This window comes from Camelus dromedarius, chromosome 5, assembly GCF_036321535.1.
Source record: "Camelus dromedarius isolate mCamDro1 chromosome 5, mCamDro1.pat, whole genome shotgun sequence".
NCBI classification, from domain to species: domain Eukaryota; kingdom Metazoa; phylum Chordata; class Mammalia; order Artiodactyla; family Camelidae; genus Camelus; species Camelus dromedarius.
In genome coordinates this window covers 69,988,289-70,009,437 of record NC_087440.1, presented here as the reverse complement: position 1 = coordinate 70,009,437, position 21,149 = coordinate 69,988,289, and the positions used below count along the sequence as shown (strand labels likewise).

At 53.4% G+C, this 21,149-nt stretch overlaps 1 protein-coding gene and 1 long non-coding RNA gene across 4 annotated transcripts; both read left to right on the top strand.

Moving 5' to 3' along the window:
* The first annotated feature begins 322 nt into the window (after window positions 1-322).
* Window positions 323-13,016, top strand: PGF (placental growth factor). 3 transcript variants are annotated; one of them, XM_010976491.3, is made up of 7 exons: window positions 323-769; window positions 1,981-2,020; window positions 6,331-6,527; window positions 7,295-7,371; window positions 9,397-9,426; window positions 9,531-9,593; window positions 12,242-13,016. In XM_010976491.3, the coding sequence occupies exons 1-7, from the start codon at window positions 695-697 to the stop codon at window positions 12,267-12,269; spliced, it is 510 nt and encodes a 169-aa protein (XP_010974793.1). In that variant the 5' UTR covers window positions 323-694; the 3' UTR covers window positions 12,270-13,016. The 3 variants fall into 3 exon arrangements, with proteins under 3 accessions (XP_010974793.1, XP_010974792.1, XP_010974795.1); XM_010976490.3 differs by having other exon boundaries at window positions 1,978-2,020; XM_010976493.3 differs by lacking the exon at window positions 9,531-9,593 and having other exon boundaries at window positions 1,978-2,020.
* Window positions 13,017-15,640: 2,624 nt separating this feature from the next.
* LOC135321329 (uncharacterized) lies at window positions 15,641-19,743 on the top strand. Its single transcript, XR_010381036.1, has 3 exons — window positions 15,641-17,630; window positions 18,404-18,482; window positions 19,033-19,743. It is a non-coding gene; the product is annotated as an uncharacterized LOC135321329 (long non-coding RNA).
* Window positions 19,744-21,149: the final 1,406 nt, after the last annotated feature.

Below are 21,149 nucleotides of genomic sequence, written 5' to 3'. Positions count from 1 at the left end.
GACTGGAAGAGCTGGAGTGGAGCTATGGGCCCCTCTCCGCGGGCCGGCACTGGGTGCTGCAAGGGGCAGCCGGGGTCCCGGGCAGCAGGCTCCAGGCGGCCCCGGGGAGGATGCAGGCTGGGGTCCTGCGGCCGTGAGGTCCGCGTCGGGATCGCAGTTCCACGCACTGAGGGCCGAGCGCGCTCAGGTCCCTGCCGCCGGCCGCCCGCTGACACGGCTCGGCGCTCACGGCCGCTCCCTGGGACTCGGGTCTGGAGCCTCGTCGGCGGTGGGCGGGGCGGGCCTGCAGCCCCGCCCCATTCGCGGCCCCTGAAACCCAGCCGCCGCCAAGCTTCAGTCCCAGAAGAGAGCTGCTGTCTGAGGAGGAAACTGCATCTTCACTGGCCAGCCACAAGAGGACCTAGGGTCGCGCTGGGCGCCCGACGGACCCTCCCCAGGGAACCGCCTGCCTTGCACCTCCTGGCCCCGCCGGGCCCTCCGCATCAGGTTCCCCAGCCACAGCCTCACCTGCGGGCTCCAGAATTTCCAGGGCTTTCAGAGGATGCTCGGGCCACCGACGGGGACCTCGGGGCAGCAGTAAAGGGGGGCATCCAGCCCCTCATTCACCTCCTGTCCTCGTGTGCCAAGGACTCCCCCCAGGGGACTAGCATGGTGGTTTTCCCTTGGAGCCCCCAGGCTTAGTACGTCTGAGAAGATGCCTGCCATGAGGCTGTTCACTTGCTTCCTGCAGCTCCTGGCTGGACTAGCGCTGCCTACTGTGCCCCCCCAGGTAAGAACCCACCCGCAGCCTGGCTTCCCTGATCTTCCCACCCTGATCTTCCCACCTTCAGCAGGGGTCTCTGAAATCACAGACTCATTCCAGGGACCGGCATCTCCAAAGATGTCCACACACTTCCCAGGAGCCAGGCTGGACCGCCTCGTCTGGGAGGAGACCTCAGGCTGGGCTGTCCTAGACTCCAGCTTTGGGGTCTGTCTTGGCGGGGGCGGGGAAGCCGCAGGGAAGGGAGGGAGGTTTCCTGTCTGGCCCCCAGAGCCCTGGTGGCTTTGCTTAAAAGCATCTCTCCACTAATCTCAGGCAAGTCCCTGGCCTTGTGGTCAGGGTCAAGGCCCCATGACCAGGCAGGCGCCCCCAGGACTTCTGACCCGGCCTGGTGGAGGGGAAACCGGCAAAAGAAGCCATTGGTGGAGAGGTTAGGCCCTGCCCCCACCAGGGTTCCTGGCTGAGCCCATGGCTTCTGGGTGGGCTGGGGGCGAGACAAGGGTCCTGCTGTGCCCTCTTCCCCGGGTGGGCAGCCGGAGGTCCTGAGTGCAGGGCCTGGGGAAGTGAGCAGGGCCCTTTTCCCAGGAGCTGGGTGAGTCTGGCCAGGAGCCAGTTTGGGCAGTGAAATCCTGACAAAGCCAATGTGCTCCCTTCCCACTGTGCTGTCCTGCTGCCCTGGGAGTCCTGGGCCCCAGCCTAGAAGTGGGTGGGCTGGGCAGTCCCACAGGGGCGGAACAGCCCTACTACCCGCTTGCTGCAGGGCTGGTTAGAGGTGTAACTTTACCGGCAGCACCAGCTCATGGCGCTACCTGCTCCAGCACCTCGGCTCCCACCAGCTGATCGCCTCCCTCTGGGCTCTGGCACCCAGCCAAGGTGGGATGCACAGGGCCCAGAAAGGCTGCCTGGGGGCTGGGTAGAAGGGAGACCCCAAAGGATGTCAAGGTCTTTGGGACACAGCAGGCAAAGTTCTCCAAAAGCCTCCAGCCTCCCACCCTTTCCAAATGATGAAACTGAGGCCAGAGAGAAGGGTGGAACCCACCCAGGGTTCACTGAGTTTTTAGTTGCACCTGGAAAGTGTTGTCTCTGAGACAGAGCCGAGCATGTGCGGCGGGTGGGAAGGAGCTCAGAGGGGCCTCTATGCTCTTGCCATCACACTGGGTTCCAGAGTGCAGAGGCCCCAGGTTGTTCCCCTCATCTCTGCACCTTTCTGTCCACAGCAGTGGGCCTTGTCTGCTGGGAACAGCTCATCAGAGGTGGAAGGTAAGCTGGCTGGGTGGGGAAGGGGGTGGTGTGCATGAGCTCACCAAGCCTTCACCTCCCAGGCCTCTGTAGACGATGGGAAGGGATTGGCATGTAGGGTGGGAGTAGGCTGATATTAAGTTGGGGAGAGCCTGTAAGCTGGCTGATGCCCTGGCTGACAAAGTTGGCAGGGCCTAAGACCCTGAGGGGACCCACTGTTGGGACCCAGAGGTCTAGAGAGGTATATTCCTGGGCCAGGGTCACCTGGCACACAGAGAGCAGGGCTGGGGCCCACATACCCCGGGTTTGTCAGGTTAGCTCAGAGCCCCTTCCCAGCATGATGTAAGGAGGCAGATGGGGTCTTGGAGGGCAGTGTAGGCAATGAGTGCCAAGGGCCAATCTGGAGGTCTAGGAGCTGGATGCAGTGGGTGAGCAGTCAAGAGGATCAGGAAGGGGACCTTCCCAGCAGCCCAACCCTGGAGAAGCTGCAGGAATTTGTCCAGGTCTTTCCATTGATTACAAACAGACAGAATGAGTCGTGCCCTCCCCAGCCTGGGGTTGCATCAAGAAGGAATCTTCAAAGGGCGAGACATTTGCCAAAGAGACATACGTGCAGAAGGCAGGAGGCCTATGCCAGGCCCCCTGCCTTGCTCCTCCCTCCCAGCCTCTCCAAGACGTGCAGCCGGGCCACACACCACTTCCCACGGAAGAAAGGGAGCATGTAGGGACGTGCACACGCACACGAGTGGTAGCCTCTTCTAGCTGGGAACACCCTCTCTCTGCTGGCCTGCCCACATCCCCCCCCCACCCCCTGCCTGGTGGCCAGCCTCTCCTGAGCCGGGCTTGGCTCTAACATCTGAGTCCCAGGCCCCTTGGGCACTGAGATGGTGGGGGTGGGAGTAGCCTTTGACTTCATTGACACTCTCCCCCTCCCCCTGCTGTGCCTTCTGGAACTGGCACAATATTATGTTTTCTGGAATTTGGAGAATCATCCATCATCCATCTCTATCCACCCCTGGCCTTTTTGATGCTTTTAGTATATTTCAGGCAACAGCTACCAAAGACATCTGAGCCTCAGTTTCCTCATCTGTAAAATGGAAGAGTTAGACTACATGCTACCTAAGGTTCTTTTTCTTAGATTGTAGGATTCTCTGACTCCAATGGAATCAGACACAGGGGTATATATCTACCAGGGACTTGGGTGAGGAGGCTTGGAAGTGTTAGGGCAGCTCACCTGTCATCCTGATCAATTAGGGAGCCTATATTATGACCAGGGAAAGAGGTTTGGACCCCAGTTATCAAAATCCGAAAAGTGTCATCCCCCCTAACACCAGGCAAGAAACAGCATAGCCTGTCCTCTGTGGCCACAGATGCTAATTGTTACTATTACTACACATGGTGACAGTACTAGGCATTTACTCTAACTTTGTGCTGACCACAGGCTGTGAACAAGGAAGGCACTCGTATTCTCCAAGAGGCTCAGAGAGGTCCTGGGGTCACCTAAATCCCCAGACACCCCTCAGTACATGTGGCAGAGCTGGAGTGCTTGGCACCAAACCTCCCCATGGCTCACGGCTGAGCAGGCATGAGCAGGGTGTCCCTTGTGGTGGGCTGGCTGTGTGCCCCACCAGTGACCATGGAGAGGACACCTGCTGGGCTTGGGCCAGTGGCCAGTGGCTCTGCCCAGTCCCGTAACCTCCGCCTCCCAGCAGCCTCCCCAGAAGCTTGTGCTCAAGATGAAACATTTCCCTTCTGGGGTCTCCTCCATCCTGGGTGGTAGGCAGCTGGAGCCAGATAGGAGTCTTGCCCAAAAGGTTGGCAAGAGAGCCGAGAGCCCATTCATGGCCCTGGGAGCAGCTAAGCGCCTGCCTGGGCCACAGCCTCCAGTTCCTCTCCGCCCACCCCAGCCTCTGAGCAGGTCTGGGGCTAGAGGAAGTGCTCTCAGGAGCGGCTGAGCAGAGCTTTGCTGAGGGGCTCAGCCCACATCTGGGAGCAGTCACAGCACTCCCTCAGCCGGCCCCTCACCCAGCCCCCTTTGTTTCTCCAACACACCCAGACAGCAGGCCCCATGGATGAGCTGCCCTCTTTCCTAGTGGCTGCCAGGTAAACCAGGCCCAGCCCACCTCCTTCTCAGCCCTCTCACAGCACCGACAGGCCATGTGGGCCAGAAAGTGGTGAATTTCAGGGCCCTGGAGCCTGGGTCCTGTTGACATAGTCTGCATGGTGGGTGTGGGGGTGAGGAAAGGAAATCCCTTCTTCTGCCGCCAAGGCCCTGCGGTTCTGCTTAACCTGGCCCTGGCCCTGGCCCGACAGCCCGTCTGAGTGGGCTGGGTGAGTCTACTTGCGGAATAGTAGGAGACTGGGGTGCCCCTTCTCTGCTGCTATCCCCTCCCTGATGGCTGGTCCCAAGGCAGGAGCCTGAGCCTTCAATGGCACTTTGGCAGCTGGCTATTCCTCCGCTGTTATTTGTGTTTTCCAAGGCGAAGATTAAATGTTCAGAGTTACAAAGTGCTCGTGAAGATTTTAGACTAAACATGCACTCACAGAGTTACAATAGGGAGGTGCTCCTCCGAGCTCTCTTTGCAAAGGCCTCTTCCCTAGATCTTTGGGCCACGTATGGGGAGACGGTCCAGGGAGAGTGAGCCAGTGACCTAGAGAGGTAGGATCAGAGAGACCTTTGGTCCCCGCCCACTCCCGGGCCCAGCCCTAGTGCCCCCTAAGCAGGCAGGGCAGAATGGAGCAGCAGACACCCAGATAAGCGCGGTTTATTGCTCCGTGGCCGCCTCAGCCAGCTTCACGTGGACACGCCGCCTCTTGGGTATTTTCCACCAGCTTGCAGCCTTTCCTGAAGGCCTCTGCTAGGGCTGAAGTTTATTTTTCTTCTGAGATTACCCTGCAACTCACCTCCTCATAGGGTCAGTGGAATGGACTTTGGCCCTTCTGCCTCCTAGGAAGGGCCATGGAGGGAAGTGAGGGGGCTGCTAGGAGAGGCCGTTGCTCTTGGGCCGAAGTGTGGGGTCCCCAGGTATGCCAGCTTCCCCATCCTCCCCTACCAGCCGAAGATGCCCATCAAGTGCGAGGCAGGATGACCCAGGGCTGGAGACGTGTCTCTGCCCGCAGTCCCAGGGCTGGGCTGGTTGCACGGATCACAGTCTGTCTGTCAGAGCTGGGAGGTCCCTTAGCAACCATCTATGCCCAACCTTCTTCTTTTTCCACAGCTGGGGAAACTGATATACCCAGAAAAGTGAAGTGACCTTCCCAAGGTCATACAGCCACTGTAGGGCCAGGATGAGGAGCCAGGTCTTCTGGCTCTGGCTACTCACTTTCTGTGAGCCTCTGTTTGGGGCCATTCCTCAGGCCTTCCCCTGAAGGACCAGTGTTTTTTGAGAGACTCCAAATCAGTCCCTGAAGGATCCCAGCCACGCCCACCAGGACATCGTGGTGGGTCAGGGATGTCCCTGTGAATCTTCAGTGAACTATCATCTAATCAGTTAGTAGTTACTTAGCCTATGTTTACGGGGTGCTTGGGTCCCTGTCTTCAAGGAGCCTCGACCTGCTTGTAAAGGAGATAAAAGTCACCAGTGACAGAGATAAGGCGGGGACAAGTTATGCTCAAAAGAAGAACATCTGTTCGTACTGGACAAGTTGGAGAAGGCTTCAGAGAGGAGGCAGGGAGGCAGGCCTTGAGAAGTGGGTGGTGGGCTTTATTTGGTTAGAAATGAGAAGAGGGCAAGGAGCCCAGACCAAAGGTGGGAATTATGGGGGTGCAGCCCAGGCTCGTGCGCGGGTGGTCTGACCAAAATGGAGAGTGGGGATGGGGCACATTGCTGGCTGCAATCTTGGCCCCCAGGCAGAGGAACTGGCTAGAGTGGGGCAGGAAATAAGGACTGAGGGGAAGGCCAACCCTCCCCGTGGGACTCTGCCAGCCAATTGTACAGAACTTGCAGAACTGACTGTTTTCTGCCAATTCCCCAAGACTGAGGAAGCACTAGGTCAGGCCTGAGAAAGATCCAGAGGGCCTGGGGAGTTGCCAGGGCACGCTCCTCGAAGCCCCAAGGCACCAAGGCAGACATGGGTGCCTGAGTTGAGACGAGAGCTGAGAGGTTAGGACGTCGCGAAATTCTGTTCCGCTGGGATTTCCATTAGGTAGATGAGCTGAGGGGTCCAGCTATAGTCCCAGAGGGATCACATCACGAGTTCAGAACTGAGGGAGCATACATAGGCTGGGGGCTTCCTGGAGGAGGGGTGTGGGCTGAACCTGGAAAGCCCTGCAGGGGCTTCAAGGAGCCGGCCCCTCTTGGCCTGACCCTGCTGTCTGTGCCTCCTCACAGTGGTACCCTTCCAGGAAGTGTGGGGCCGCAGCTACTGCCGGGCACTGGAGAGGCTGGTGGACATCGTATCTGAGTACCCCAGCGAAGTGGAGCACATATTTAGCCCGTCCTGTGTCTCCCTGCTGCGCTGCACCGGCTGCTGTGGTGATGAGGACCTGCACTGTATGCCGGTAGAGACAGTCAATGTCACCATGCAGGTAGGGAGGATCTCCTAGTGTCCTGTCCCAGCCCTCCCCGCTGTCCACACTCTGCTCATCAGAGGGCCACAGAACCTCCCCCGAGAAGGGACCTGGAGAGGGAAAGAGGGCAGACCAGGGTCCCAGGCTCTTCTGCCACAGTTCCCCTCCTTCTGGAGCCCCCTCACCTTCTTACTAGCTCTCTCAGGCTCTGGCTTAGCCCTACCCCAGGACCCAGGATATCTGGTTGAGGTTGGAAAAGAAATCCGTTCAGATTCAGGAAGTCCCTGTTTATACCAGGAGCATTTGGTGCCCTGAGCTTTGCTTACACACCCATACCCAGAGTGGTGTTTTGAGCACTCATTGAATAATGCCAAGCACTGTGCTAGACGCTTCCTAAATGTTACCTCGACTTCAGTCCTTCGAGCCAAGTGATATTCTTGTTTCACAGATGAGGAACTTGAGGTTCCAAGATGTTATTTCACTGGCTCAGCAGGTGGAAGAGCCAAGATTTGAACATAAGTCTCTCTGACTTCAGAGCATGGGCCCCCTCCTACAGTATTGCTATGCTGGTGGCCCTGGGAAGGGAGGGACAGGGGCCTCCCTCAGATCCACATGGGGGGACGGGGGAGCTTTTTGCCCCACACTCAAAGCAGAATGAGGGTGTGTAGTCCAAAGGCTGGAGGGAAATAGGGAATCTGTTTCTCCCCAAAGTGGACAGTGGAAAGAGTATGGAAAACCCATGGGCCAGCCCCCAGTCCAGGCATCCAACCTTTCTCTCCTCACAGCTCCTAAAGATCCGCTCTGGGGACCCGCCCTCCTACGTGGAGCTGACATTCTCTCAGCACGTGCGCTGCGAGTGCAGGTGGGTCCTCAGGTGTGGCAGAACACCCGCCACCCACTTGGCAGCTTCAGCCAAGGGGCTGCCCATCCCTTCTTCAGGCTGCATTGCCTTCCTGGCTCAGGGAGACCAAGGAAATCAGCGACCAGTTGCAGCTGCCTTTTGTCTCCCTATCAGACGATTTTGCCCAGAGAGGTGGTCCCAGCAGCTGGAGCACAGCTGCCGAGAAGCTACAGGGACAGAGGGGGTCTGGGTCCCTCCCAGACTCACAGGGGCGTGGGGCACACCACCTCCCTCCCTGAGCTGGGAGGCAGCTACCATGGCCCTGGAAGAGGTGCCTGGACTTTGTTCTGGCCCAGGGTGGTGCCCACAGGAGGGGGCAACTGGGCTGAGGAGCCCAGAGACGGACAAGCCGGGGCGGGAGGAAAGGGGCAGAGAGGGAAGGAGACACTGAGCCACCACCTGGCAGAGCCTCTCACCAGCACCAGTCCTGCTGCCAGTGCCAAGGGCACTCTGAACATTAGCTACCAGGAGCAGCAGGCCTGGCACTGCCAACCAGGCTCAGGGAAGAGAGAAAAGGGCTCAGATGCTCTCCTGGTACCCTCAGACCATGGATAAAGGCACCAGAATAGAGGTCTTGAGCCCTCTCCTGGGGTGGGATGATGGGGAGGACCACCATTTATGGTGTGCCTCCTCTGTGCCTTGTCCCACGCTAGACATCTGAATATGTTTTCTCATTTATTCAACAAACATCTATTGAGCACCTACTCTATGCTTGGCACTATCCCAGATGCTTGAGATACAGTGGTAAGCAAGACAGACAGGTCCCTGCTCTCATAACAACCCCAGGGAGGTAGGTACTATTGTTATCCCATTTCACAGATGAGGAAACCGAGGCTTGGTATGGTTACATGATTTGCCACAGCTAGTGAGTGAACCCCAGCCTAATCCAAAAGTCTGCCCTTTCTCATGCTACCTCTCGTGGCTGTTACCACACTCTCCAGGAGCCTCAGTACTGCCCTGGGCTTGGTCTTGCCCGGTGTCCAGGGCTCTGGCCACACTCTTGGACCCACCCCACTGTTAGAGGCCCAGCTTCAATCTGTTTCCTCCCATCCCCTCTTGCCAAGGCTTGGCTCTGTAACAATAGTTCAGTAATGAACCCTTCTGGTCACAGTGCTAGACAGTGACTTTTCACCTTCCACATCACCTCTGCCCTCACAGCCACTCTGTCGAGCAGGCAGATGAGGAGACTAAGGGTCCAAGAGTGTCTCTGACAGATCCCAGGTGGCAGAGACATGACCAGGCAGTCCCAGGAGGCCCTGGTACCCTGCCCTGTCTCCCAGGGGAGGCAGCCAGCCCAAGGCAGCCTTTCCTGGCCCCAAAGCTGACTGTCACCACACTGCCCCACGCTCCCACTGTGGTTCCCAGGGAAGACTGAGGCCCTGGCCCCTTCCAGAGGGTTGGGCAACAGGGCCACCTTTCTTATTTCTTCTGGGCCAACAGCCACAGCCCCGGGAGGCAGAGCCAGGACAGGCCTGGTGACTGTGGGGCTCTCGCTCCCCTCCCCTCACCCCACCCCTTCACCTGCGCCCCCTGTGGCTGCCTGCAGAGTCACAGGTCCCCAGGGTAGGGGTGGCAGCTGTGCCTTGACAGGTGGCCTTGACCTCATTCACCGTCCCTGAGGAAACTCCCAGAGGGCACCTTGGAAGGAAGGGCAGATGAGGGAAGGAAGTGATCAGAGAGAGATAGCAGAGAACACTCAGTCCCCAGATCTGATGCCAAGAGGCAGATGAGAGCAGAGGGGTGTGGAAAGGACCCCCAAGAGGGCATTCTCACCTCTTTGGGTGGGGTCACCAGAGCCTAGAGTGGGAGTGGAAGCCCCCAGGCCTCTGGGCATCTCTCCCTCACTAGCTCTATACTACCCCCTAGTGGCTTCAGTGCCAAGTACAGGACCAGCACTAGCGATGTCTGCGGAGAAATGGCCAGAGAGCAGGGAGCCCCCAGTTACTGCTTTCCTCATTCTCTCCTCCCCTGTCTTTGTTTTCTTAGGCCTCTGTGGGGGAAGATGAAGCCAGAAAGGTAAGTGGCCTGGCTGGGGCACCGGGTTGTTCTCGGGCCTGACAGCCCTTGTCCTAGCATGGGGGCCCCCAGCTACTTTGTCCTGACGCTTTGGCTTATTGCAGGAGGAGACCCAAGGGCAGGGGGAAGAGGAAGAGAGAGAAGCAGAGACACACAGACTGCCACCTGTGAGTGCGCGGGGGTGGGGCCCAGGGATGGCAAGGAGGCTGGGCCAGAGGGGAGCCCCCGCCCTGCCAGCAGGGGTGAGTGGTCGGGAAGGGGCAAAGCGAGGCTGGGGCAGTGTCAGGGGCCAGAACAGGGAGCTGCACACCTAGAGATCCCAGGGTCTAGCAAGCCTCAGGTGAACCAGGACAAGAACCAGGAAGCTTTGGTTCTTGTCCTGGCTTAGCTCTAAGTCTCTGTGTGGCCTTGAGCAAGTCACGTCACCTCTCTGAACCTAGTTTTCCTCTGTGTGTAGAATGAGGTGTCAGGGGGTTCACCAGGCATTCAGTCATTCTACAAACATTCACACTTATGTCTGCCAGGTATGTCAGTGGGCAAACCAACGAGATTCCTACTCTCACAGTGCTTTCATTCCAGTGATAAAAAGTCTAACAGCTGCAAGCTTAAGCCGGGCTGCTTCCTGGTGGCCCTGGGAAAGGTGCAGTCCTGCCATGGGCTTCCAGACCAGTATTTCTTCCACCTCGGGGTAGAAGCCCAGGGTCCACTAGCTTCCCTTTCCCTCCCCATGTTACCTGCCCATCCAGATGCTTCACATCTGGAGGCCTAGGCAGAAGTCCAGGCCTGAGTGGCTGGGAGAGAAGGATTAGAGAAGGGAAAATCCACACTGTGAGAATAGAAAGAAAATATTTCACAGGCCCGGTAACTCAGTCTCCCCGTGGTTCTCCTTCAGGGCCCGTCTCCTCCCAGCAACAAGACTCAAGAAATCATTTCATGCCATGGGACTGGAGCTGATCCAAGTCCTACCACATGAGCCCGTCCTTGCACTGACAGGGACTTCCACTCCGCTCCGTGCAGATAGAGATTCTGGGGAAGTTGGTCCCCCGCAGGCGTGTGGCCCTCATTTCTCCCCTGGACCAAATCAGTGACTTGGGGAGAAGCTGGAAGTGTAGTCAATGCAGGGCTCCCCTGCTGGGCAGCTCCAAATAGAAAGCAGCCTGTCGCTCTATCTGCTAGGACAGCAGTCTTCAAATGTTTCATTCGGGAATCTCTTGAAAGGACTTCAGAAGCCCATGTGCTTCTTTGTTCATTTTGAAGTTGACCATGAAGTTTTCATCAAAATTGTAAATAGTTGCAAAGGATATAATTTCTGACCTATTATGAATATTATATTTTAATGTAATATAATATTTTATTTTATTATATATTTACATTTTATCATATTTTAATATAAAGCCATTATTTAACTCTTCAGATGTATCCTGTGGAACAAGCCATCCTAATTTAATACTCACTTTCATCCACCTTTAAAAGAATGCACAACAGCAACAAGAAAAATACATGAATGCTCTCCTTTAATATTTCCATTGCTGCTTCTTTCCTAGAACTTGTATTTCACTTTCCCCACCGAATTTCAGCATAATATAATTTTTTAAAATATTCAAAAGTCTTTTATGTATCACCTTGTCATAGTTATCTGTCACAACAATGGTATATAAGTTTGAATTATTTTAAATTTCCTCTGAGCAAAAAACTTGAAATTAAATTTTCTCTTGGAATGAATTATCACAATAATTGCTAGTGGTACCGATTGATCAAAACAGCACAAATACATCGTATTTTACTAAATGCTAAACACAAAAGTACAGTCAATCTTAATTAGGAATGCATCTCAGTGAAATGACTATAGCTACTTCATTTCAATTAGTTAATGAATTCAGTAATGAATGTTACCTCCTGCCAGACTGAGGCAGGATTCAGCATTCATTCCACTCAGTCACTCGAATTCCTTCCAAGTTATTTGACAAAAACCTCAAGGTGATCTACTACAAAAATTTCTTCTCATGACATATTAGCTGACAATTCGGTTACCTTATTCTTCAACTTTGTAGAAAGCAGACTTGGAAACCACCCAACCTGCAAAAGGCTCAGTTACCCACTCACCATATTTCTTTTCTCAACACCTACACCCATATCTCAAATTGTTCTTTTATGCAGTGTCCCCTGGAATCCTTTTTACCTTGGGTCAAAGTACTGTTACAGAATTTGGAATGAACGTGATAATGCCTCCCTTTCTAAGGGAGAAGGGCAATTGGAAATGAGATGGTAGGAAACAAACCTCTCATGCAGACAATTTTCAGGCCGAGTACCTGTGGAGGCTGAAAACAGATTCCTTTAAAACTATCAATATTCACATACACCTTGGATAATCTTCCTGTCCACCTAGGAGTGCCCGTATCCTCGTTTGAAGACAGCTGTCCCAGAGTAACCAGAGGCATTGGTGCATGGAACCAGTCTGGGTTCAAAGCTGGCTCTGTCACTGACTAGCTGTGTGACCTTGGGCAAGTTTCTTAACCTCTCTGAGCCTCCGTGTCCTCATCTGCAAAAGGTTGATAGTGGCTGTGCCTTCCTCTTGGGCTATTGTTAAGGGTAAATGAGAGAGTGCTTAGCACAGGGCTGGGCACCTGGGCAAGTGCTCTGTGAAGGGCGACTCCTAGCTTCTTCTTGGGCTGGTGCAAGCAGACAGCCAGGAGCGCTGCAGTCTCCCTGCGCTCCCTGTCCAAGCTTCCCCTCTGGGTTTGTCCCCCCTCCCATAGGAGGGACCCCACCCTCCACCCTGTGCTAATACCCGCTTTCTGTGTTTGGTCTCTGGCAGGTGTGGCAATACTGTTCCCCGGAGGTAACCAGCCCCTCGGAGGAGAGACCCCACACCCGCCTCGTGTATTTATTACCGTCACACTCTCAGTTACCTCCCTGCTGGCACCTGCCTCTATTTATTAGCCAATTGTATCCCTGCTGAATGACTCACCCCCTCCAAGATGAGGAGCAGGAGGGACAGGACCCTCAGGAATTCAGTGCCTTAAACAGAACGTGAGAGAAAGAAAGAAGACAGACCCAGGTGTGCTTCAGCTTGGGAAGAAGCCAGCCATGTGGCTTTGTGAGGGGCGGGCCAGGCCCTCGGGGCCCCAGAGGTGTCCAGGGGGCTGGAGAGGAAAGGACATAGGGACCCACAGCCTGTCCCTGGGCCTTGGGCTCTGCACAGACAGGCAGCCCTTGCTCGGGGAGCTGCTGGCCAGGGTGGTGTGGGGTAGCCTGCTCTGGCCGCCAAGGCCCCTGCTGGGAGGGAGGGCAAGCAGCAGTTCTTACAGCCTCTTCCTGGCGGCAGCTCTGCACCCTGGAGATCAGAACGTTCGGCTCCGGAGAACAGTGGTTGCCTGGGGGCCTTTGCCACTCCTTGTCCCCTAGGTCTCACCTCACATCTTGCCACTGCTTGTGCTGGGACATTGTTCTTTGTAGCCAAGGCATCACCATCCTGCCCCTCTCAGGGACATGGCAAGAGTGGGCCCCAGGCTGGACATGGAGCAAACTGCCCCCACGTGGCTGTCTGACTGCCAAGTCAGATTCTCTTGAATAAAGTATTCTAGTCTGAATACAGCTGTCCAGCGGAGTGTGTCTGCCAGAGCAGTGGGCAACTGCAGGAAATGGAAGCAGGACAGAACAAAGGGGCTGTGGGCTCCCGGGCTGCCCGGGGGGTAGCTCCAGCCTGTTCCTGCAGCTCCCTGGGGTGTGTACTTCCCGGTTGCTTTAGGCAAAACCCTGAGGTCCACTTTTCCCGTAAGAAGGGGTTCCTGAGATGGAGTCTTGGCCCCACACTTGGGGGCTCTGACCCCAGCCACCACTGGCTACCCTCAAATTCAAGAGCACCATCCCCTTCCCCTCCCCACAGGGCTACCCAACACCCAGCCCAATGCCCAGCCCTCTAAACCCAGCCTGAATGGGGGGACTCCTAGGTTCCACAGACCCTGGCCCCAGGGGACTGAACCACACCATGTCCGGCTCACTCTGGCTGCTGAGTGCAAGGAGTGGCAGATGCTGCCTGATTTCGTCCTCATTCTGTCTCCCATCTTCCATCTTCCTCTGTCTTCCTCCTGAGCGCCTTGACATGAAATGAGAAAAAAATGCTTTTTTTTTTTCTTTTTCCAATCCAAACCACTTACTGTAAGACTCCCTTGTGCCTCTGACCTGCAAGGTGTGTTTGTTTTTCTGTTGTGTTGCAGAAGAAGGGGAATCCCCATTCTTTCTCCTTGGAGGCTGCTCAGGACAAAGCCATAGGGCCCAGGGGGCAGAGGCCACCTCAGGCTTTGGAGGGGAGCCATGGATGGTCCAGTGGGATGGATGGGGTGGGGTGGCCCTGCTGAGGCAGCTGCCCTTGGTGGTCAGTTCACCGAGGCCTGGGCCCCCTGGAGGACACTCTGGTCAGAATGTGCTTCTGGCTGGTGATCACAGTGGGTGTGGGCCAGCCCTGAGGGACAGGCTTTGCAGAAGAAACTCGCTTTGTTTCCTGCTTCTCCACTCTGGGGCGGCACCCATTCTGAGCTGTTGCCTCTGATGGACTGAGAGGTGGGATGAGTACCCCTCCCCTTTGGTCAGGCTCTGACAGGGCCCCAGGGACCCCTGCCCAGCCCTTGCAGGCTTGGCTTCAAAAGTCACCCACTTGGAGGTCCACCTCCCCACCCAGACCAGCCACCCCTGGAGAGAACTAACAGAGACCAGGGGAGCATCCAGAGGCCAGAAACAAAAATCTACATCCGTGGCCAGGAGCCACACAGCAGGAGCGAGTGAGAAAGGAACTCACTGTCCCTCTGCCACACTGGCAGTCCTTTCAAATGGTTTAGGTCCTACAAGCCCTGTTTCATTTGCTCTTTCTGTATTTGTGGAGCCCCACCTGTGTACCTGATGCTATCCGAGGCACCAAGGACCTAGCGGAGAATAAAACACACAGGATCTGCTTTCACGGATCTTGTATTTGAGTGGAGAGACAGACCAAAATCAGGTGTTACAGGATGTTGGGTGGACTTTATTGTTTTTCGAACTGGGGACTGGACCAGAGCTTAGGAAAAAGCAGTCTTGAGTCTTCCATGCTCTAAAACAAAGAAGAAACAATTTAGGGCTGGACACATCTGCCTACAGGATTAAGAGATGGCCAGAGTAATTCTGCTAGGCCCAAACATCACCCAGAAACGCCTGCCTCTGTCTCCATAAACAGACAACGAGGGAGGGGGAAGGGAAAGAGAGGAAGGTGAAGTCCCCGGAGACCTGGGTTGCTGACCCCTTCTTCTCTCCCTGGAGCTGGATTTGCCATTCAGACTAGCCCATGTGCTATCTGGCTGGGAACTGGGGTGGGGGAGAACAGAATAGTGACAGAGGACAGAGACAGCGGACACCTCGGGGCATCCGGCGGGAGTTTCCTATGGGTCAGGGGGACATGGGGGAAGGTGGATGGCAGTGAGCTGCCTCGCCCGTGTTCTCCCAAGAGGGAGACATGCAGGTGAGGAGACCCCACAGGCTACAGGCTGTGGGTGCAGGGTCAGGGTCAGGGCAATAGAGGGCGGGTATCAGGTATAGGTCTGGAAGGGGAACACATCAGGGAACAGTGCTGCGGGGTGACCCTGTGGTACACCCACAGGAGAGTTGGCATCTGGATGCCTGTCATATCAGGCACATTTACAGCCAGAGAAGAAACGGGCACAGCTGAGAGAGACATTCCCCTCATTTCTCCTTCCTGACCCTGAGAAAATAGAAAAAGGGACTCTGGAGAGGAGTACAAGGGCAGACCATGCCTCTTCCTGCTCCCTTGAGCCAAATCCAGGCCCTGCCCAGGGGGAGAGAAAGTGGTTAGTCTTAAATTGTGTAGATCAGCCCAGATGGGGCTGGATCTTTAATAAATTAAAGTGACAGGAACATCAGAAGATCTGCCCAAGATGCTATTAAGAAACAGGAAAAGGAGAGTCCACATGGTTCAACTAGAAACAATGATGAGAGAAAGAAACTGGTTTGTTTGTTCTCCCACTGTTTGCTCAATAAGCAATTTATACATGTAAACAAAGAAATTAATGAGAAAATGTCTTATGGCCAGAATATGGTTCTGGCATATTAGAGATGGCCTCCCCTTTGAATCTGAGTTGACCAGGGTCTGCTTTGATCAACAGAATATGGCAGAAGGGACCCTATAATGGTTCCAAATCCTTTAAAGAGGACTGGCAACTTCTGCCTTGATCTCTTGGAACCCTGAGCTGCCATGTAAGAAGTTCAACTATTGTGAGGTCACCATGTTGGAAGGAAGCCCAAACTTATGGTTGTGTGGGGAGGAAGGAGGGAGAGAGAGAGAGAGAGGCTCAGCCAGCCCCAGTTGCTCCAGCTCCCAGGCATTACAGTCATCTCAGCTGAAGCCCCAGACCCCACAGAGAAAAGAGAGATGAGCTGTACCCACTGTGCCTGGTTTGATTTCCTAACCTGTAGAATTAGGAGATATAATAACAAAGTGTTTGGGGTCTGTTTGTTATGCAGCAATAGGGGCTGAAGGGAAAGTAAGGAAAGGTGATGAGACAGTGTTTGGGGAAGGTTGTCTAGACCAGGAGGTCAGGGAAGGCCTCTCTAAGGAGGTGATATTTATGGTGAAGTTTGAAGGACAAGAAGGAGCTGGTCATGTGACGATCACTCCAAAACAGACAATAGCCTTCCAAACAGAAAACTCAGTTGATGCAAAGGCCTAGAAGGAATCGCTGTGTGGGTGGAGTGTGCCGGGCAAGGGAGGAAGGGCCAGGAGATGTGAAGTTTGAGGCAGGCAGATCATGGAAGCGCTTTGCAGGGTAAGGAGTCTGCATTTTTTTATAATGTGGAGGGAAACCATTGGATGGTTTCAAGCAGGGGAATGAAGTGACATTTGAAAGATCATTCTGCCATCTGTGTGGCGAATGGACCCTAGGAGTGCAGGACCAGAGGTACAAATTCCACTTAGAAGGGACAGCAAAACCAGGCAACCAACTATGGTGGCTTGTCTAGGAAGAAGTACTGGAGATGGAGAGAAGTAGGTAGTTTGGTCTTAATTATGCACGTGGGCTCCCTGATCACTCATTTATGAACATTTCTTGAGTCTCGGACCAGGCATTTTGTAGTAAATACATGTGTGAAGGGACACGATATATTAGTACATGCAAGTCTCCCCACTTACTAGAGAAGATCCCATTCTGGAAGAAATAAGCACAAGGAGAGAGGTCTTAGCTGGACAGGCTCGATGTCTACCTACAGAAGTAAGAGGAGACATGATGGGAGAGGAAAATGAAAGACCTCAGGGTGAGAGCTAGCAAGAGAGCCTTGTGTTTTGTTCGGAGCTTCTGATGATAAGACATCGTGGGGAGTGAAGCGTTTGGGGAATGTTGCTACATTTCCCTCATGTTGAAGGCCCTGTTGTTCTCAGGCAGAGACCGAGCCCAGTGGAACACCCGGATTAGCCAGGGTTGCACGGAGATAGCTGACATTGTCCCTGATCCTAAAGTTAGTCAAAGGGGTCAGATACGCACAGGTGATCATAATAGAAGGAAAGAAGCCCACTGAGCTTACGGAAATACAGGTGAATTGCTACTAAAGCAATCTGGGCCACCTGAGATGATTGACACGTGGGGGAAATCAGGGTCAGCTTTGCAGTCAGTGACATTGAGGGCTAGGCAGGATGGGGTGTGAGGAAATGGCTGAGGAAGGCGTTGTGGGGGCAACCCGTTAACAGAGACCCAGAGGTGGAAAACCCAGGGATTTTCAAGTGCTTCAGTTTGGCTGATGCTTAAGGTATGTGAAGCAGAGGCCTGATGGACAAGGCTGGAAGCTGGGCTGGGCCCTGGACGCCATCCAGGGAGTTAGGGCTTTGCAAAGCAGCGGGAGGCACTGAAATTTTTTAAGCAGGAGGGTGACATGATCTTGGAATTCAAGGCTGAAAGAAAATGTGCAAAGAACCCATTTCCGCCTCCTCATTTTACAAATGAAGAAGCTGAGGGCCAGGTGTGTTCAAAGCCATGGCAGTCAGGTGGGCCAGAATTTCACAGTTTATCAGTAAGTGACTGAGATGGATCTAAATTCAGATTTGAATCCAAAACCTGTGCTTTCTACCCCTCACCACATCATCTCTTCTCAGGATGGAGAGCAGAGGAGAGCCAGAGGGGAGGAGGACTGTGTCTGCCCCAAACCTGAGAAACAGGCCAGACATCTGTGAGGTGGGTCGACAGAACAGGCCCCTCCACAAACTCTGGTGGGAAACCCAAGCTCCAGACAGGGCGGTGACAGGACCGAGCCTTGGTGTGGAAAGATGGCTCTGTCAGCACCAGAGCCCAGCAGCTGTTTTCCTGGAGAAGGCTGACCCTTCCCTTTCCTGGGGGAAGCCTGGAGCGTTCCCCCTCCCCCAACATTGGCTATGTCTAAGGCAGATGGGAGCCTGGCCCCTGCTAATCGTCTGTGGGCCCCACCTCACAGGCCACGGGGCTCCAGGCCAAAAAGATGGTGCGTTTCTAGTCCCTGAAGTAACTTCGTTACTATGGAAACACCAGGGAGGCCAGCCAGGCAGGAACGAGGGGGAGGGCTTCCTCACAGAGTTGGGCGCACCTCCATTTCTCTCACTGACAGGATGTTACCTGGGTGACAGGGACAAGGTCCTGCCTCCATACTGACCTCTCACTGAGGCCCTCTAGAGAATCAGTCCTGTCCTCACTGGACTCAGAGGAGGAGAGACACCCCCCACCCCCCACCCCCTAAGTCTTCCCTTCTTCTTTCTTCTCTAAGGCCCCTGTCCCACCCACCCAGCAGTCAGCCTGGGCCACCCATGAGTCACCATGTGGGCCACTCTGTAACAGGAGCTTCTGCTCACACAGCCCAGGCCAGCAGTGCTGGTTGTTTACAGACATGTGACCGCCTGACGCCCCCAGCGGGGGTCTGAGGTTTAGACTGTAATGGTGATATCCTCCCCTCATTGAGCTCTTTATCCCTTTCAAAGCTATCTCTGCCACAGTCATCTTCTGAAGCCTGTGAAGTCTTCTCATTTGCCAGACAAGCTGGAAGGAAGCACTGAGAGGGTGAGAAATCCGCCCAAGGAATTTCAGCCCCAGGGTCTCTGGAGGGTCAGGGAGCTGACAGCTGGCAGAGGCTGCCACACAGCGAGGCAGAAGCTGAGGCCTCGCCGGCTCTGACTCGCTTCTGAACCCAGGGCCAGCCTTGTGCAGTTATGGCAGTCACCACTCAGGAGGGAGGGCCCAGGCAGGACCTGGGGTGGGGTCACCCAGGAGCTATCCCCCTGGATCAACTGGAGATACAGCTTCTCACCAGACCTGGGGGTAGGGCTCTTCTCACAACCAAGTCCTGAGTCCAAATCTAGGAGACTCTGGGTGTCTTTGGAATCCTTCTTTAGAAACCAGTCCTAGCTCACCAAGATTAGCTTCCACACAGAGGCTGTTGCCCTGAGACCCTTCATCTTGATGTCTGTATAGGCTGCCCTGCCACCTCCCTTCTCCCCTGAGAAAATAACATTCCCATCCTCTTAGGAAAAGACGAATGGTTATGTGGCTAAAATAACAAGTAACTCTTAGCACCAGTTCTAAACCTGGCTTATACGACCTCTTGTTTCAGGAACCACGCTCCTGGAACCGTGCACGCAATCAGTAATAGCCCACCCTTCTGAGAATCCCCAGTCAGCAAGAGCCTCACCCCAGTGACCGTGTTTCTAGAGCCAAAGCTCGACCATTCCTCAACACTCTGAAGGTTGACCCATCCCCGAACTCCATGCTTCCCCAAAGACTACATGAGATGAACTCTCTGCATTGCTCAGAGACTGCCTTGCAAGTACAGCTCTCCTTTGCCTAAGCAAGCAGTAAACTCAGACTGAGCAATACTTTTTTTTCTTTTTTTTTTAGTTTTGGTATAAGATTGGTCTTTATGGGAGCCAGAAGTGCCTTCCTTACTTTTATCCCTTTGCCCTCCCCCAGCATCCTAGCTCCATCCCGGACCCACATGGAACATCCACAAGACAAAAAACCTCTGTTTTAATAAAGTGGATCACTTCCCTTGGCATAATTTTTATCATGTTGCATTATGTCAAAAGACCCTCTCCTCCCACCACCACTGGGCATGAAGCTAGGGAGAAAGGAGGTGATGGAGGAGACATTTTTCCACATGTACTTAATTTCTGATACCAAAATGAGATCGTAATATACTGGTTATTTTAAAACTTGCTTTTTTAAACTTAATATATTGTTGACATTTACCCACGACAATAGATATTCTTCTATAGCATGATTTTTTGAGAACTAAATTGCATTCCATCCCTTGGATATCCTGGAATTTGATGAACTGATCAGTTGTTGGATATTTAGGTTATCTTTTTTGTTGTTGATGTAATAAACAATGCTATGATGAACATCCTTGTAGATGTATTATTGTGGGTAAAAGTCTTTCCCGTCATAAGAATAACAACAGCAGCAAAAATTAAACATATCCCTCAACTGTGCATTCAGCCCTCCAAGGGCCTTCCTGTCCCAGTCTTGGGCTTCAGACCCACGTGTTTTGAAAGATGTCTACACTTTGTCTCTCTCGGCATTTCCACTCACTACCATGACACAGCCCTGTGAAAGTGACTCCAGGGATTTCCATGGTGCCAATCAATGTCCAGTTTTCTTCTTACTCAACAGCACACGCTCTTCTGAGAATTAAACTCACAGTCCTTTCCTGAGCCCACAAGCCTCCATGAGGTCAGACCCCTGCCCACCTCTCCAACCTCATCTCAGGCTGTGCCCCCTCTTTCTCTAAGGTCCAACACATTTGCCTTTTCTTAATTCTGGGAATTTGTGGTGCCCCCTCAGGGCCTTAGCTTATGCTGTTTCCTCTGCCAGGAAACCTTTCCCCATTCTGATACCCAACTCCTCAGCCTTGCTGACTAATACACACGCATCATCCATGACTCAGCTCAAAGACATTTTCTCAGGAAAGTTTCCCAAACACCGCTCCCCATCAAACTGGGTCTAGTCCACCATTAGAGGCTTACAGAGCGCTGTCTACTTCTTGGTAGCACTAATCATTGTATTCTGAAAAATAATTATATAATTTCATGTATATATATTTAACATACAAGTTTTAAAAATTGATTTATTATCACAGATAATAAAGCAGTTTAATTTGCCCTTTAAAAACATAAAACAGGTATTGCAGAGCTTTATTTGACCACTGCCAAACCCCTCCCCAGAGTCTAGGTCCCTGCCTTCCCACATTCCTGGATAACACCACTGTTTGGAGCTTAATATGATCAGCATAATGGTCCAGAGCTTGGGTTCTGGAGCCAAAGTGCTAAGATTTGATTCCTAGTGCTCTTACTTCCTAACTGTGTAAACAAGCAAGTTTTGTAACCTCTTGTAACCTGCCTCAATTTCATCATCTGTAAAGTAAGGATTAATAACAATAACTCATAGTATAGGTTTAAGATTTATATCAATAAATGAAAATAAAAAGAAATACAAAATAAAAAAACAAAAACAACAACAAAAAATAATATCTACATCAGATGTTCCATGTTAAAATGATTAGGATGGTGCCAGGCCCATAGTGAGTGCTGAAGAGATGTTAGCTATTACTAAATGCGACAGTTAATTTTATGTGGCAACTTGACTGAATCATGGGGTGCCCCGATATTTGGTTAAATATTATTTCTGAATGTGTCTGTGAGAGAGTTTTCAGATGAGATTGGCATTTGAATT

Excerpts from the sequence above, each read along its gene's own strand:
- PGF (XM_010976490.3), top strand. The coding sequence starts at position 695 with ATGCCTGCCATGAGGCTGTTCACTTGCTTCCTGCAGCTCCTGGCTGGA. Across the intron at positions 9,427-9,530 it reads GGGAAGATGAAGCCAGAAAG|GAGGAGACCCAAGGGCAGGG; the intron begins GTAAGTGGCCTG and ends GGCTTATTGCAG. Across the intron at positions 9,594-12,241 it reads AGACACACAGACTGCCACCT|GTGTGGCAATACTGTTCCCC; the intron begins GTGAGTGCGCGG and ends GGTCTCTGGCAG.